Here is a 17,170-nt window from a genome sequence, read left to right on the forward strand (position 1 = left end):
CAAGAGCGAAGAGCAGAGTGCTCTGCCCTGTGCCCACCCAGGGGCTTGGCACTTTGTCCCCATTCTCCCCTGAAAGAAAGAAAGAGCAGGCCTGAGGCAAGAGAAAGCCAAGATGCAAAGACAGGCAGTCTTCTGTCCGGGATGGGAAGTCTGCCCGGGCCCTATGCTCTGGGAAGCCAGACAAACCCCGGGTATGTGCAGTCCTAATGGCAGAAAGGGTTTTGTACAAATATAGAAAAACCATCTTGTGTCGAATACCCACGTTTCATGTAAATTTCTAAAACTTTTTTTTTTTTTTTTTTTTTTTTTTAGCGGGTATTTTTTTAAAAGCTCCTATTTGGAACGGGGTAAATACTACACTGAAGATTTAGGACATCTGGGGCGCTTGTGACAGCAACACCGCGCTCAGTACACGCGCCCCGCTGCCAGGAGCCAAGGGTGATGCAGCGGGCGCGGCTGGCGGGCCCGCTGGCCCCTTTCCCCCTCTCGCCGCCTCGGTGCGTGTCTCCGTGCCCCGGGCCGGCCGAGGCGGGGTCCGCCCGGCCGGCTGAGGCGGGGGCCGCCCGGCCGCGCTCTCTTCCCGCCCGGCCGCGGGGAGGTCTGCTCGGGTCGGGGGAGGCGGGGCGGCGGCGCGCGGCCGCGCGGGGGCGCTGCGGACCCTGCGCGCGGCCTGGGGGCTGCGCGTGCCGGCCGCGGCATTCCCGCTGCCCGCTCGGCGCGCAGCGGCCGGGAATGGGGGAGCTGCCGCCGCCGCTGCCGCCGCCGCTGCCGCTCCGCCCGCGCCCCGCGGCTCCGGCGCCGCCTCCTCCTTGCTCGGCCTGAAGCGCGCTCTCACTCGTGGATCCCGGCGGGGAAGGGGCCATGGGCCGCCTCCCCGAGGCGCGGCGGCTGTGAGGCGGCCGGCGCTCGCTCGGGGAGCGGTGGGGAGAGGCTGCCGGCGGCCGGCCAGGCTGCGCCGGGGAAGGGAGTGCCGCTCGCAGCCGGCGGCGTTCGCGCGGGCAGCACCTCGGTGCCGGTGACTTGGGGGTGCCGCTCCCCGCCCGCGCCCGGCCGCGGCGGTGGATGGATGCGCCATGGCCACGCTGGTGTGCCGGGTGCAGCTGCTGGATGACACCGACCCCTTCAACAGCACCAACTTCCCCGAGCCCACCCGGCCGCCGCTGTACACCTTCCGGGAGGACATCCCGCTCGCCACCCAGCTGGCGGGGGTGCACCGCCTCCTCCGCGCCCCGCAGAAGGTACCGGGGGAGAGCAGGGGCGTGTGGGTGGGGGGGCAGGGGCGAAGGGCAGCGGGGAGCGGCGGCCCCGGCCCCGGCGCGGCGCTCCCGTGCCCCTGCCGGCGCTTCCCTTCGCCCCGGCGGTATGGGCATCTCCCTAAGTCCTGGGGAGAGGCCCCGCGGGACGGCGGAGGGGTTCCCTCTGCTGCTCTCCTGCGTTCCCAAGCGCTCTCGAGGGCAGCTACCGCCTCTGCTTCGGCTGTAGCTGCTTCACTATTTCCCTAGAAGAAGAAAAGCCTCATCAAAGCAAAGGCCAGGTTGGTTATCAAGTATTCGGTGTCTGTCTTTCGCTAGCGTTGTCTGGGTATCTCGGGACACTGCGGGATAAGGTGGTGTGTCGAGCCAGCCGGGCTGCGCCGGGCACGGTCGCGCCGGCAGGACCCGGGCTCTGCCTGGTGAAGTTTAATGAGCCAGGCAGTTCTAGCCGGGGCTTTGGTAAAAATAGCAGCGTCTGCTGCCCTTGAAACAATCGGTGCTACTAGTCCCTCTTGCGAAGAACTGCAGCATAGTCCTTGTCAAGTCTTACCTATCTCTTATTGCATGCTTCTTCTAATACATGTGCTGGCATTTGTAGCTTGCCTTTGAAATCAGGTACCCGAGCATTATCCTTGAATTTTTAGCTTTCAAAGCAATGCCATTCATAGATTGACATAATAATGATGTCCTTTCATTATTATCTTGTATCTGCACATTACTTCTGCAGAGTGCACTGAAGGAGAAGGGAAAAAATGCCCACTTTTTTTTTTCCCTACAAAGTAAAAGTTGTAAAACTTTTATTTGCTCTGTGATGAAGTGGGAGGAAAATACTCTCTTAACATCACTTGTTGTATTATGCTCATGGGAGGCTGCGGAAAGATGACAAAGGGCTGTGTGTCCCCTTAGATTTAAGGATATCTAAACCCCCATAAAAGTATTTCAGAGAAAAGCTCATGGAGCAGACAGAAGTTTTGCATTTGTAGAACGGTTTCCTCGCATAATAGTTGCCAAGGATACAGCATCCAGTGAACAGAGCTCTGCCTAAAGCACAAAAACTTTGGAAGCTCTTGGTGCGCTGGGTCAATTCTGTTTTCATGTGCTCAGTCGTCCCCAATTCAGAGAGTGGTCCCATTGTTTTCATGGGAGGCTTTTTTTTTTTTTTCTTTTTTTGGAGTTAGAGCTAATTAAAAGAAAGGCAGGATGGATTCTGACACCTAATGAAGTGATAAAGAAATAGTTTAAAATCTGGATTTAGAGTTAATTCAACTTCATTTTCAGGGATATTTCACTGTGTTATGTTTCGCTTTGGATTGAATACTTCCATGGCTTTTTATAACTTTTTATTCTACCACCACCACCACGGTTTAGTCTCTTAGGAGCCAGCCAAAATTCATGGTCACTTGTATATGCTTAACTCCTGCCCAGTCTTTCTGCTTGCAGCATTTCTCAAGTTTAATTAATGTTTGGAAATTGGACTTGTAGACTTGGGGTGAGAGATGGCCTGTGACCCTAGAGGTACTGTAATCCTGGCTATTGAAAGATGACTGCACTGCTAGAGGCAAGTCCTGGCCCAGTGAGTTGTTAACCTGCGGTTCTGCCTCTTCCAAATACTTTGTTTCCATTGTGAGGGTGTAGGCAGCTCATTTAAATCTGCTTTCATGGTTACAGTTACCTTTGTGTTTGCAGAGCCGCCTCTTTTCTGCCTTAATTATGTCTGTTGGCTATCTCTGGGTTTCTACAAGGTAAAAAAAAAGGTTGATTAGACTTGTTTACCTTTATTCATTATAATGGAAGCATAGTTCCATGTTTGCGCTTGCAGTTAGGGCAGCATTTCTGTGTTTGGCATTACATCTTTGTACTTGTAATTCTGTAAAAAAAACTGATTTGTGTTGCTTTTTTCTAGTTTTTTTTTGAGGTGGGCATATTCTTTCTGCAGCCCTTTCTCAAGACCATATTCACTGTCAATAGAAGATCACCACTAAGAAGAATTTTGCTCCGTTTCATCCAGAGATCAGGGCAAATTCTGATCCCAGAGGAATGCAGCTGTCAAAGCAGAGCATAGGTTGAAATTCAGGTGTCGATTCACATTGACATATCTGAGGTTTGATTGATTAATTACTTTGAAAATTTGTGAGCTAAGGGATTGAGGGTTCATTTAGTATCATGACAAAATATCTTGGAACAGACCTAGGTGTTTCTAGCTCAAATGGTGTCCCTGCCTATGGCAGGAGAGTTGAAACTTTAAGGTCTCTTTCAGCCCAAGCCTTTCTATAGTGATGATGATGAAATGCGTAGGAACACCAATGTCTAAGTAATTTCTGAAGTTTTATAAACTGGTGGCCTTTTTGCCAGCATGTTAGAATGATCAGTGCTAGGCTTTTTTCCAGCAAGTTTTAAGTTGCCGTCTCTTGACTTAGGTGAACGTTCACTTACTCTCTGAACAGAACTGCCAGCTTGTTGCCTTCACACTACTGGATGATTTTCACATCTTTTAGATGATGTACTGCTGTGGGATGTACTTGATAGGATGAAGTCAGTGTCAGGAGTCCAGCTCACTTCGGTGGGGTCAGATTTCGTCATTACTGTCGTGAAGTTAGTAATGACGACAATGTAGTGATGGTGGTATTTTTGTAGTTAGTAAAACAACTTGTATACTGCAAGTCATTTTAAGTTAACCATTATAAACAATTATTAAGAAAACCATTTAAAAAGTAAACGAAAAATGCTTTGACATTCAGACCTATCATAGTATGTCATTAGTAGCTTTTTTGTAACCAACAGATGTTCTATCTTGATTCCAAAGAGCAGGATTTCTTCACTCTAGTTCTTTGAAAGTACAGCTCAATTTCACATACTGGTTTTACTTCTTCTTTTCTTTAAACTCACACTTTTACTTGAGTTTGGATGCAACTCCAGATCTTCTCACTGTCTTCTGAGCAGTGATGTTTTTAGATCCTTATGCTGTTTCACTGGGAAGTTAAGAAACTGAGTTCTGAGAATAATATCTGGAATGGTCTTTGCTATCCTGAATAATGTGGAACACCTAAGCTGGCTGATAGGGAAAACTGATAAGAAGAGTCTCTGTGATCTTTCTTTCACTTGGAATTGGGTGCCTAATTGTATTATCCTCTCTCCCTGCTTCTCTCTATGCACATACTTTTCTCTACATCCATATCTCTGGATACAGCAACTTCTCGTTCACTGTGCTCAGTTCTGTCTGGCATACACTCTGAGCCTCATGGGGCAGAGCACTGCCATCAGGAATGCTTGTTTCAGCTATCCCCCGTGGTTATGAGTGATTTGGTCCTATATGATAACACGCCATCCTGGTTGATGATGCAATGAAGTACCACAAATTCTGTTATGGTATTTGTAGCCACATCTACAAATTCTTGCTGAGTAACTATGCCACGTTGCAGAGTTTCTGTGGTTTGCTTATATTGATTTGGCTGCCTAAGGTGCCATTTTGAATTTTGCTTTTATTGTTTACGAGGATTTTAGGTCACTCTTACTGTCTGCTGTATGAAGTAGGACTGGATCTAGTTTGGACTCTGACTTTGGATGTCCCTTTTGCCCATTTCTGTGAACCTTGGGAAAATTTGGAACTGGGTCTAAATTTGTGGCTCAGGCCCTGTGCCAATAATGCTCTTTGAATCTAATTCGGTATATTGGGTTTGTTGGTTTTGAATTGCTTTGAGTTATTTGATACTTATAACTTGCTGACATAGGGTCGCTTAGGAGAGTAGCTATATATACATGGCCAATGTCAAGTGGTGTGCTTTTTTTAGAGATCTTCTTCATTATAACTTATTCACATAATTACAGCATGTTGAGTATGTTGCCATAGTCTGTTTTCACATGCCACAGTAGTGTTCAGTGTTGGGGCAGCTCTGTAAGAAATACATCTTTACAATAATATAGAACATCATACCGCCTAATTTATCAAGAAAATGTAATTTAAATATTTTGTGTAACAATGGAAAACAACAACCAAAAAATCTTTCCATGCATATAGGGTATTGGTTGTTATGGTGTAAAGGAGGGTTATAGTGCCATAAGAATAATTTTTTTGGTCTCCTGTTACCTCTGAGAATACTGGAGACAACTTCTGTGTTTAAATGCCTTCCAAGAATTTGTAATTAGGAACAGTGTCATTCAGAAAAAAATGGTATAAGCAAATAAATCCAGTGAGCTCTAGGGGGATTCAGGAGTTTCATTCATAAAGAAGCCATCCACATTTCCATCTTCAGCTGCTGTGATTTAGCCCTACATTTAAGCCACGGCTCACTCTGAGGCATGGTGTGATGTAAACTGATAGCAGGAATAGTTCCACTGGTTGTGTCCTGGCATGGAGCTCATCTCTGGCATTGAACTTTGTGCTAGGCTGTACCCTGGCAGCAGCCTCAGGTTTTCTGAGAGCAGTAAGCCTACCAGCTGGCTTCTCTTCCCTGGGTTTCCTTGGCACTAAGTAATAATGCATTGGTCCATAGAGGCTAGGCAGAAAAAGAAAAAAGTGTGGTCCTGATGTAGGTACTGGTAAATAGAGCAGCTGTTCTCTGAAGAGAGCATTTTTGGGTTAGTTACTATGTCGTTAATGGGAGCTGAAGAATAGAAGATGGAAATTGGAATATTGTCATTTTCCCAGGGAAAATGAACCCACACTTAAGGGAAGCTGTCTGATATCTTCTGCAAATGTTGCTGCTGAGGACTGGGAAATATTTTAGTTGAGGGCTGTGAAGACTCTTAGGTCTTTCATATTCTGCCTGGGGCAGGTGGAAATCAGCCTTTTTTCATCCTTCGAGAGAAGAGGGGATTTAACACAATGGTTGTTTCCAAAAGGTTTCCAAAGTATTCTGACATCAGTCAAGTATTTCTGGAGCTGACAAATTCCTGTGCTTCAAGAGATTGACCCTGTAGCAGACGTGTGTGCTTGAATTTTATAGGGAATTATGTATGAAGGCAGAGTGGGGCAAGATACTGCTGTCTCTTGACTTGACAGCACAAGCTGCATCAGAGTCCTGTGTGAAGCAAACTTTTCTGGGGGAGTATAAACACCTGCCCCAAAGCACAACTGTGAAAAGATTCTCAGTCTCCACCAGCTCACTGTCTTCTGCGTTGTGGGCCTTCAAAGAGAAGAAATACCCCTAGCATAGATAAAAAGTAATTGTCAAATGCCTGGCTTTACCTCTGGCAGTTTAATTTAAGATGACTTTGAAGTTCTTGCAAGGTTCTTCTGACAAGTTACAGTTTGGACAAGTTGCAGTTCAGTTCAGTTGTTTGATCCAGGCTTAAAAGCTGTGTTGTAAAAGAAGAGGCACAAATCTATCCCAGAGATTTAGTTCCTGACTTTGACACCTCTCTTGCAGGTCATTGAGTTTGGCTGATCATAGCTCAAGAGCCTTTGTAGAGCAGCGTGTCAAGAATGATAGGAGCAAGTGTACTGGTAGTTCTCAGGATTCCACTAAATTTTTAAATCACAGATTGGTCAGATGCGGCCTCTGGAAACTCTCATCACCCTGTGTTTCCTGGAGGTTCTTAGTCAAAGAAAGGAGATTAATAGGAAAAAATCTGACCCTGATGTTATTTTACCACAAATCTAGTACTTGCAGTTCCAAATTTTGATGCTTGCTCTCAAACCCAGTTTGTATGTAGCTCATTTTATTCAAATTCTTGTTGTGTGAAGATTACTAGTGGATTAACTGAGCAAGAAGCTAAGATGACCACAGTTCATATCCTATGTTGGTAAAGGAATAGTCAGAGATGTGGGATTTGGCATGTTGCAATCTCCTCTTCTTCTACCTGTGTTGTTTTAAAGAAGAACAAAAGTTCTCACAATGTCATATAAGAGTTTTCACTTCTAGTCCATCCACAGCCATCCTACTTTGCCAATAATTAGGGTCTAAATGAGAATCCCTTTTCTTTCTGTCTGATCTCACTCACTGGGTTGTGACAATGAGCGTTACAACCTTTGTGCAAATGTATGCAAGGCAACTGGGCTGTAACTCACCCATCCACCACATTGTCACTGGTGACAACCCTACTTGGTTTTACAGTCCATTTTTCTGGCTGGAATTCAGCCAGGAGAGGTTGGTACCTCTACTCTTTCAAAAGGTATTTTGTATTTTTGAATGACCCAAAGTGGTCTGGGCTGGGGCTATACAGCTCCTTTGGTAAATGCTGCTTCAGTAGGCTGAACTCGTGTGCTAATATTACTTCATTACCAGCTCAGAGGAAAGAGTGCCACCTACTTACACCTCTGTCATCACTTTACACACAACCTGGATTGCATTATATTAATATTAACTTTATATTGTATTACAGTTATTAATAAGACAGCAAAGAATGTTGTTAAATATTTTTAGCAGTGGAACAAGTTGGGACAATAGTAGCAGTGAGCTCTCTAGTAGGCCCAGCTACCTAGAAACATCTGCAACTGTCTGGCATATGAAACTATTGAAGACTTGGAAGTTCACTGTCCACGTCATCAGCTTAACACATATATACCACAAAAATGCATTGCAGTTTCCAATTTCCAAGTTAAAAAGAAGTAATTCTGTCATGCCTAGCATTTTAAGGATGCTTAAAAATATATATAAGTTTAGACCTTTTCCTTTACTTTCAGTATGACTACTTGACTTCAGTAATCATACTTCTCAACTGACCCTCTATCTATTTTGTGAGGAGGATAGTTATCTATTTTATTCCACAGAATCCTGGAAGATTGATGATTTTGGTCCTGCATGCCTAGTTGCTATGGTTAAATATGGGCAACACATTATTATTAATCTTTTGGTCATATTGGTCATCATTTTACATGGTAGTGATCGTTAGGCTGAACAGAAAGGATTGAGGTGACTGGAAAAGCAGCTTCATCTTCTTTTAGGTGTAGTTCTAGAGGTGTTTATAGGACAAAATACATATACTTGGAAAAATGAAAAAGTGTTGTCGTGTGTTTACTAACAATTAAACTCTAAGTATCAGGATGTTAAGAAGAAGCTGCATAAAATAAAGAAGTAGTAATACAAAGTAAAGTCAGGTATGTGTGATTACATGCAGTAATGGAAGGTTGTGTATGGCTTGAAGCTTTATGTTCATCAGTTGTATTGCTTTACCTCTAGTGATACTGATAAAGCAAGACAGTTTTCCTCTTGCACACAGCATGCGTGATCATATTGGAATAAAATGCACTTAGAGATAGTGTGTATTTCCCTATTTAGGAAAGAAAGAAAATTTACTTTCATCTTGGCTTCTGTGTTGTCTTCTCTTCAAGAAGCTACAGACTATGCCAGTTTAAAGAGATAGTTTTAAGTAACTTTGATCGTGGTTAAAAAATAAAAATCAGGGATATTTCAGTGCTGTTCCTTGAAGATAGTTGCTTCAGATTTACTAATGAACCCTTCAATATTTGTAAGTGAAATTGACAAAGTAAGTATTTTCTTTAGAATTCTAAATACTCTATTTCAGTCACAAGTAGCAGCATCAGAGGTAAAGTAGCTGCTCCAACTGCTGGTGAGGTGCCTATGGATTTTGTGTGTATTTTTTTTTTTTTTTGGTGGCTTTTTTATTGACAAGGAGAAGGTGAAGTTCCTGGACTCTGCCTGGTGGGCTTTCTCTGTGTGTTCAGTGTGAACCACCTGGGGCTGGCAAAGAAGGCACTTGGAGCTCTCACAGCTGTGCCAGCCAGGTTGCTTATCTGAGTGTCATATGCCGGGTAAAGCTAGTTGAAAAAGGTCATTGTGTCTGCTTTCTTACTTCATTACTGCAAGGCTTGCAAGGGAAAGAATGTAATAGTGGAGTGTGCAATCAGGAAACCAACAGGAATCTCATCTGTGCTAGTGAAATACCAAATGGGGACTTGTGCCTGTTTTCTCTTAGTGTGGAACTAAAGTGCTGAGTTTCCTCCAAGTGCCAGTGATGAACCCATTCTAGCTATGGGGTAGACATTAATAGACTTCTAGTACTTAGAAAGACTTGGCATTTTACAGGTAGTGAAGAAATTGGAAAAAAAACACATATCTATGCTCTGTTTATTCCCATACTGCAGCAGCTGGCCCTGGAGCATGACCTTTGACTCCACACACAAAGGGTCCTTATTTTCCCCTTCAGCTCTAGCATTGTGAGGGACTTGGCTTGTGAAAAAATCTCAAGTCCTCTGCCCTCTTTAAAGGAGGTCTTGGTGTCTCTGTTATGGAAGACCCTTCCAGGTTTGCCAGACAGAGAATTAAGGATACCTGTTTCAGATTCCTGAGATAGTAAGATTTTTCTGTTCTGCCCTGCCTCACAGGCAGGAAGGACCTCATTGTCTGACTATTGTCTTTAAAAAGTAAGGGCATTAGCAGGATTTTCTTTGTGTTTTGGTTTGGGTTTATTTATTTTTGTTAAAGTTGATCACTTTCAAAAAGATGCAAGGACTGGGAAGCTGGTGAGTGCCAAGGAGATGCAGATTCATGTATGTCTTGTTATGAAACTGTGCCAGTCCTACAGCTTTCTGAATTTCAGAAGTCCCCCTCATGAAGCATATTTTATCACACTCCTTCCTTTAGGCATCTTTATAGGGAATTGTGATTTGAAAATAGATGTTTTGTAAAAAATTGTTACTAAGGAAGAAAAGCACTGTTTGTGCTTTTCAGTCTCTACATGTGTTATTTTAGTGTTTTCATCTTTTTCAAGCACTCTACCATGCTACTAGTTGATTTGAGCTTCATTTATAAATGCAAGCAACCTATAATCCAAGTGACTATGAGTAAGGCAGTCTTCATTCACAGGTGGAAAAGCAGTGTATTTTATTTCAGACAGACGTGACCAATTTATCCTAAATAATTAATGTATTGGCGTGATCATTGCTGGTCACAGCTGAAGGACTCTCATCCTACTGTAAATTTTTTTTTGTTCTGGTTTGATTATAATACGAGGTTTTTTTGTTGGTGACTACACAAGGCAGAAAGAAATGTGTCTCTTCTGGGTTTAGTATCCACAGTTGTGTTACCCCGTGCCTCTAGCACTCATGTAATGTCTTTATACTGTAGTATTGCTCATTATTTTACTTGTTATGTCCCCTTTATTCTTGCACAGAAGTAAGCTTGAATAACTGCAAATAATGCACTTAGATTTGTTATACTTGCCTTGTAGATAGTAATGTGTTCTTGTTTAGATGCTGATTTGAGTTGTTGCTTTTTTTAGCCAATTTGTTTGCAGTATTGTTTCAGCTACTGTATGGTGGTGTTACTGGATGTTATTTTGCTTTGTGTGTGCATTGCTGTAGTTATGCTTCTTCTAGACTGAGCCTTGTCTGGGAAGAAAAATGCGTAATTTTTGTGACAAAGCTGAGAGTTGCGTGGGAAAGTGGTGGAAGAAAATCCTCATCTTTTAGAAGTTAAAGAAGTGTAGTTTCTGAGGCTTAAGATGGGTGTCTCAGTTCAGATGCTGCTGAATTATGCTTTTAGGTTTTCTGTCTTCTTCATGATTTTTTTTTGCTTGGTTTTGAAATGTGGATGAAATAGCCACCAATTACCAATGTCAATTTATGTTAAGCCTAGGGTGTGCCCATATCTTTGAGTTTCTGAACTTATTGTTCAGAAATAACAATAAGTTACTTGCTTAAGAAAAGTGATCAGCGCTCAAAAATGTGCCCTTTGGAGAAATGACCAACTGTAGCAACTTTGAAATCTGGGAGCTTGTTATAATGGAGAGAATTATCTCAAGATACAGAATTCTTTCTTTGCTAATTAGATGTGCCCATAATTTATATATGTGTTTATCTTGAAAGTCCTCAGAATAGGTATGTCTTCCTTTTAGTATTTTTCTCTCTTTCATCAAGGGGTTTGAAGGAAGTGTTTCCTAATGGTCATTTGTATAAAGATTAAGAGGAAGAGGATACTGTTTAGGCTACTTTTCAGGGGCTATATCAATAAAAATTATTGGTCCCAGAAAACTGGTAATGGAACACAACCATAAGCTTCCTCATGTAGTGACTGATTAGTATCCAGCCATAGTTTTAGTGTACAGAAGTCTTTACTGTTTGATGAATCATTTAACTATTCCCAGAGAATAAATGATTGCATTGTGGTGTGACCTGTTTTTGTTTTGATAATTTCAAAGCATTAGGTCCCATAGGTCCTGATCCTGTCTGTTACACAGCAAGGTTCATTTTTAAATTTTTTTTTAAAGATGTCTGTATAGTTGGATGGGAAAAGCCTGAAAATGTGACTCCTGAAGGTTAAAAGCACAGAAAGAGTGTAACATTTTAAATTAAGAGTTATACACTTGAATGTGTAAAAATATGTTGGTTTGAAAATCTTAATTTTTATTTTCGGTGTTATGAAAGACAGCTATTTAAAAACATCCTTGCAAATGTTGTAACTGCTATGTCAGCACAAGAGTTCAGGAGAGCCAGAATGAGGACAGAGTTGTCTCTTCATTGACAGCATTCTCAAGCAGGATCGAAGGGGGCTGCTCAGAGTTGGCAAAGCTAAAGATATCTGAACACCTACCAATGAAGGTAGAAGGATATTGATTTTCAAGATTGCCAAAATGTTGTTTGTCTTTCATAAGCAGTAAATCATAGTGAAAGGAATTAGGGTAAAACTGTCATTTGTTTTAATGCTTTCCCTTGTGGTCTGTTAACAAAGATGGGTGAGATGGGAGTGTGGGCTCTGCCAGTAAAGACATCAGCTACCATGGAGCAGCTGCCTGTCTGGTGCTGCTCCTCCCAACACTGACTCCAGTTTGCCACCACGTTCTCTCAACATGTTTCAGCATGTAATTGCATTGGCCTATATACAGCAACGTGGCTGTCTTGGACATTAATCCCTGCCATTGTAAGAGTGCTGATTGAATTGCAGGCTAAAAATAGGCTGTACTCAGACATGCTGTGTGCTATCAGTTGCACTCTGCTTTGGCAGTCTGTTGGTAACATGACATAATTAAAAGTTGACAAAGGCCATAGGCAGAATGCTGTCCCATGATTTCTAGGATTTAATGCTTGAAGAAGGTTATTTTCTTAACTTGATGAATTTGGCTCACATAGTTATGGCTCAAATAAATGACCTACTATACTATTCTTCGATAGGTCTGGTAGGTTGTTGAAAGAATGTCCTTGTCTTAAACCCATTCTTTAGATTGATGTTGCTTCTGTGGGAAAGCCACTGGTTATAGACCATAGCATTTGGAAATCATTACAGTTAGGTGTGATTTGAGTGTCAAAAAGATTAGAAATACTTTTCAGTGCCATGTAAGTTGAGCTATATTTACTTCCTTTATGTTATTACAGTTTGTCACTGATATTCCAACAAATATTTCAGAAAGATATATGCAGCTGAGAAAAGGGAAATAGCTTACTGTCTTGTGAGTAGTCATTAGCTAGTGTTATTTTAAGAAGTTTCAAGGGAGATTGATTAAAATTATACTTTCATGTTCTTCCACCAAATTAGATTTCTTGAAATAAAAACAATAATCTAAATGTCTGAGATAATTATTCACCAATTCATAAATTATGGTTTGAAGAAATACTCAGAAAGAAAAAAAAAACCCAACCTTTTTCTTCAGTGAATTCCTCTGAAGGATCAGCCATGAGATGAAGACTGTACAAGTACTCAGTCTCTGTTTTTAATTCTTAAAATCAGGGAAGGGAAAGTAAGCTACAAATAATTACTGTAAAAAGATTAGTTTCTTGGACATTTGTGTGTATATGTAAATGCAATCAAAGTAATATTAATCCTACCTTTGTTTTCTCATGTTGAGTATTTGTCAATTTCTTCAAAATAAGTCAAGGCTGAAGTGTGTTCTGTAGGTGAGTCATAGGAGGTTATTACTGAAGCCATGCCCCTGTGGTACTTTTTAACCAGCTGGATGTTTGACAGTTTAAATAAAGTGACTGATATCATGCTGTATTTCCATGTGGCTACTAATAAGTTGAATGGTTCAAATTATTTTTGAAGGTAGATTTTTGAGACAAGCAAAGACTGATGGGGTAGGGTGAGGGTACACGATAAGAAAGAAAAGAAAGTCTGTAAAGCTTTCCTGGCCCAGAAACAAGAATACAATCATGAGCAGGTTGCTAGCCAAATTTAGTATCTCTTGTAGACTATACTTTGTCACTCATAACTTGAATGGGTGTTATGTCAAGATATTTTGTAGGAGAATCTGTTCTAGCAAACCAAACCCCTGATTTATTTTTGGATATCTCTGTTAAATACTGATGTGTTTTGTTGTGAGAAGTTCTAATTAGCTGCTTGGGAAAGTCTCAGTGATTTGGCTTGAATGTTCTTACCACAGCCTGTAACAACATAGTTGTGTGAACTTGTGCCTGTCCTACCAGGGAATTTGACTCATGTTTGCTGTTGCAGTGCAATCTGTTTTGGCATGACTGTAAAGCTGTCACCGCTGGGCAATGACCTGAGTGATGCTCATATTAGTGTCTGCCTTTATGAGCTACTAATGGAAATGGAAAACCCTATTTACTTAATCAGATGCTGTTGAAGCTAATTACTGTGTTTAGTTTGTTTGTCTTGTGGAGAAGGGAGGTGAGTGCAAATCCCTGACCACAGAATGTTTATACAAACACATTGAGGTGTTTGGGCAATTACAAAGGCCTGTGTAGCAAAGCAGGCTGTGTGGTTTGTACTAAGTCTCATTCTTCCTATCCATCCCTTTTCTGCTTTTCAGTATTGCAGCGTGTGCTATATGAGAAGGTACAAGCTCAGCTTAAAGCTGATATGGGTTTGCGGCTTGCTGTGAGTCAGCATCCTCAAGGAGACCGATTTTGGCAATTGATGATAACTACTTTGTTCCTCTTCATGGGTGACATCATGATGATGGGCATTTGGTACATGAGACAGCTGTCTTAAGTAGGGCTTGCTTCTTTCATGCACTGCATGCAAAAGAGGAAGGAAAGTGTTATTTTTTAAGAAAAGGGTTATTTAAAAGGCAGAAATAGCATTGTAATTGCTTGATTCTGAGAAGCAGTTTCTGGAGGGCCATCTATGAAGGGGGTGTGTCTGTAACCTCCAGTGCTAACAAAAGGATAAGCAAGTAAGGAAATTATATTTGAACTATGCAGTACAACCTAATATTCAAAGCTTTGTTGTACTCTTGCCCATATTTTTGATTTACATTTGGGAAATGCTTACTGTTAGTTGCAGACGTGCTTGCAGTGGGTCACATAAAGATGATTTGTTAATTTTTTGAGGCCACTGAGTGAAGAGCTTCTGTTTGAAGTAGAGAAGAGGTGAAGCTTTGAAGCACATCAGTATAGAAGCGCAGAACTGCTAGAGCTACTATGCTAGACCAAAAGGAAGAACCAAATAAAAGCCTTGTAATACAGGGAAAGTCTGCCTCATCCTGGATGCACATCTATGTTTGTGGTATAACGAAGAATGCAAAACAGATTTTCTTTCCTATATCGAGTCTTGGAAAATAGCCATTTCATCTTCCCAGAGACAAAAAAGGTTTTGGGGCATGGACCACTGTTTCTCTGAGTGCAAGAGGGAGTGGATTGGTAGAGGAGAGCAGTGCCTGGGATTCCAGGAGAAGCATTTCAGCTGAATGTCTCCTAATGGCAAAATTGGCATGACATTTGAATAGCAACATTGCTGCTGCAGAGCATAGAGTTAATGTTTTGTATATGCAATTTTCCTTTGAGTGTTATATTACAACATTAGCATAGTCTTTCTAAAGTACAAAATAAAGTACTAAACTGATGAGCAATCTTTTATTGGCACCTTATTTTGTTCTGGTTCAGGAGAAAAATGGTTTGTGTGTAATCTATTATTTTATGATTTGGAGGCACGGGAATTATTTTGTTTTCTTTAAATTCTTCAAACTTTTTAAAGTGAAAATAAGCTTAAGAAATATGTCTATTGCCAGGGAAAAAGATAAGACATCTGTCCAATTTCCCTGAGCTGTTATACTGGAGCCAGCCCCTGAGAAAACTTTTACAACTCATTTCACTTATGAGTTGATATCCGGATGTTTTATATTTACATAATGGTCTCATCAGTGTCAGAGCAGCAGGTGTCTAAAGTTTCTGTGAGGAAAACTGACTTTTTACTTTATATTGGGTGAAACATGTTTAAGCCATGGTTTTATGTACTAGTCCAATGTACTAAAAATGTCCAGTTAGTGCAGTAAAACTGTATCTAGATGGACTTTTTTCTCTCAAGTGAAAACCTCATGTGTTCTAAAGTAGTTAGTTGAATGCTTGTTGGAGAAAGTTTTTTGGGATGAAAAGTTTAACAGAATTTATCAGTATAGTCATATCAGCACCTGCTTAAGCAGTTGATTTTTGAGCATGGCTCTTACCAACATTAAGTTTTCTTTGCCTGAAGGAATCTATATCCATTTCTCATCTCTAAGGAAAGGGCTGTCACTGTTAAATGTGGACCATTCCATATTTGTAATAAAAATAGAAATCCAGCATACAAGACAGGGTGATGTTTGACAATATGACATATTACTACCATCTGCAATCACCCTAGTTTTGGCATGTTGAATCCTATCATTCATATAGGAAAGGTGTTAATGAGACTTCCCTTTGGGATGTACTTCTTTTAATGGGTGTAAGAATCTTCTGTCATATTTCCTGTGAGAATGTTACTGGTATTTGAAATTATTTAATGAATAAGAACTCTTTTTAAGAAGTAGTATATATTTTTGCTATTCAATTCAAGTTGTTTAAACTGAAGAAAGTAAAGAAGGAACATATAAATATGAACCTAAATAAAAATATCAAATTAAACTTTTGATTTGAGAACAAGATTTTTGAGCTACCTTCATTCTTGGGAGACACATAGAAAACTAATGATGGCAAGATAGTTGCTTGCAAAATACTTGCTGTTGAAGGAACACACCATGTTGGCATATGTAAGAAAGACTCTCCAGACATGTAAGGTGTTCTCTTCACAAATGTATTTTAATTAATTTTAATTTTATTTAAGAAATTGTAGCAGGACAGTTGTCAAAGGTGGGGATATTTTCTTCATGCTCTTGATGACACAGTGCTGGCTAGAACTTTGATTCCAGATCTTTGGTATATTTCTATGTACATCTCCATAGCGTATTGGTGAATGACTGGTACTTGAAAGCCATTTTCCTACTTGCTTAGCTGTCTCCACTGAGGTCTTCTAGATATGGGTCAGATGAGACATTTTTCTTGCAAGTTTGAGTCATCTTGAATTGGATGTGGTGGAGTAGCAGACTATGAGTATGGCCTTAATATGCAGCTCAGCTTGATTCTCCGAAGTTATTTTTCCAAGAGCTCTTTATAGTGAAATAATGGCTTAAACAGTAAGTTTCTGTGCACTATCCTTGTGTAAATGACAATAATTGTTTTACTATCCAAATCCAAGATACTTTTTTCAAACAGATTTTAGATGTCATTTGGATACTGAATGAACATTCAATGCCTGTATGCATTCTTTATTCTGTTTTTTCTTGTGAGTGCGTACTTCTGTTGTCTGTTACCCCTTTTTTAGTGATTTCTCATTATGCTGTACAATTATTCAGTATTCATAATATAAGAATAAGCAGCTTCTGGTTTGTACTTGTCTATTAAGCCTGATAATTCTTCTGCTTCTTCTTTTTCCTGGAAAAAGTAAATACCCTTATTTGGTATTGCAATTATTTTGTCACAAGCCATCATTTAGGCTTATAATAACAGTCATCCAACAAGTGCTATAGGCTTTCGTTGAAATCTGTTGCATTTTTTATGTTTTTTGCGTTTTGCAAACAAATGGAATGCTACCAAAGAATACAGAAGTATGTGAAGCTAGACATGTTTAAGGGTAACTCAGCAGAGTGGTGTCAACCAAAAACTCTCCCATCAGAAAATCAACTATAGGTAGTAATGATCATGGATCCCTTTCTCTTCACATCTTGTTGATATTTCAGCAACCACTGTGTCTAATCAGGCCAAAGCAGGG

The 17,170-nt window shown here is 41.0% G+C and overlaps 1 protein-coding gene across 15 annotated transcripts in view; it reads left to right on the top strand.

Annotated features, from left to right (window-relative positions):
* Positions 1–720: 720 nt before the first annotated feature.
* Positions 721–17,170, top strand: part of FHOD3 (formin homology 2 domain containing 3) — a 368,504-nt gene continuing 352,054 nt past the window's right edge. For 4 of the 15 annotated variants that reach the window (XM_085573653.1, XM_085573655.1, XM_021543129.3 and 1 more), the window contains exon 1: positions 723–1,238. In XM_085573653.1, coding sequence (XP_085429779.1) covers positions 1,074–1,238 — 165 coding nt within the window. In that variant the 5' untranslated portion in view covers positions 723–1,073. Of the gene's footprint in view, positions 1,239–17,170 lie in introns of all 15 variants that reach the window. The other 11 variants (XM_077785050.2, XM_085573658.1, XM_085573664.1 and 8 more) reach the window with 7 other exon arrangements.

The sequence above is a fragment of the Lonchura striata genome, chromosome 2, assembly GCF_050655825.1.
Source record: "Lonchura striata isolate lonStrDom1 chromosome 2, ASM5065582v1, whole genome shotgun sequence".
Taxonomy (NCBI): Eukaryota; Metazoa; Chordata; class Aves; order Passeriformes; family Estrildidae; genus Lonchura; species Lonchura striata.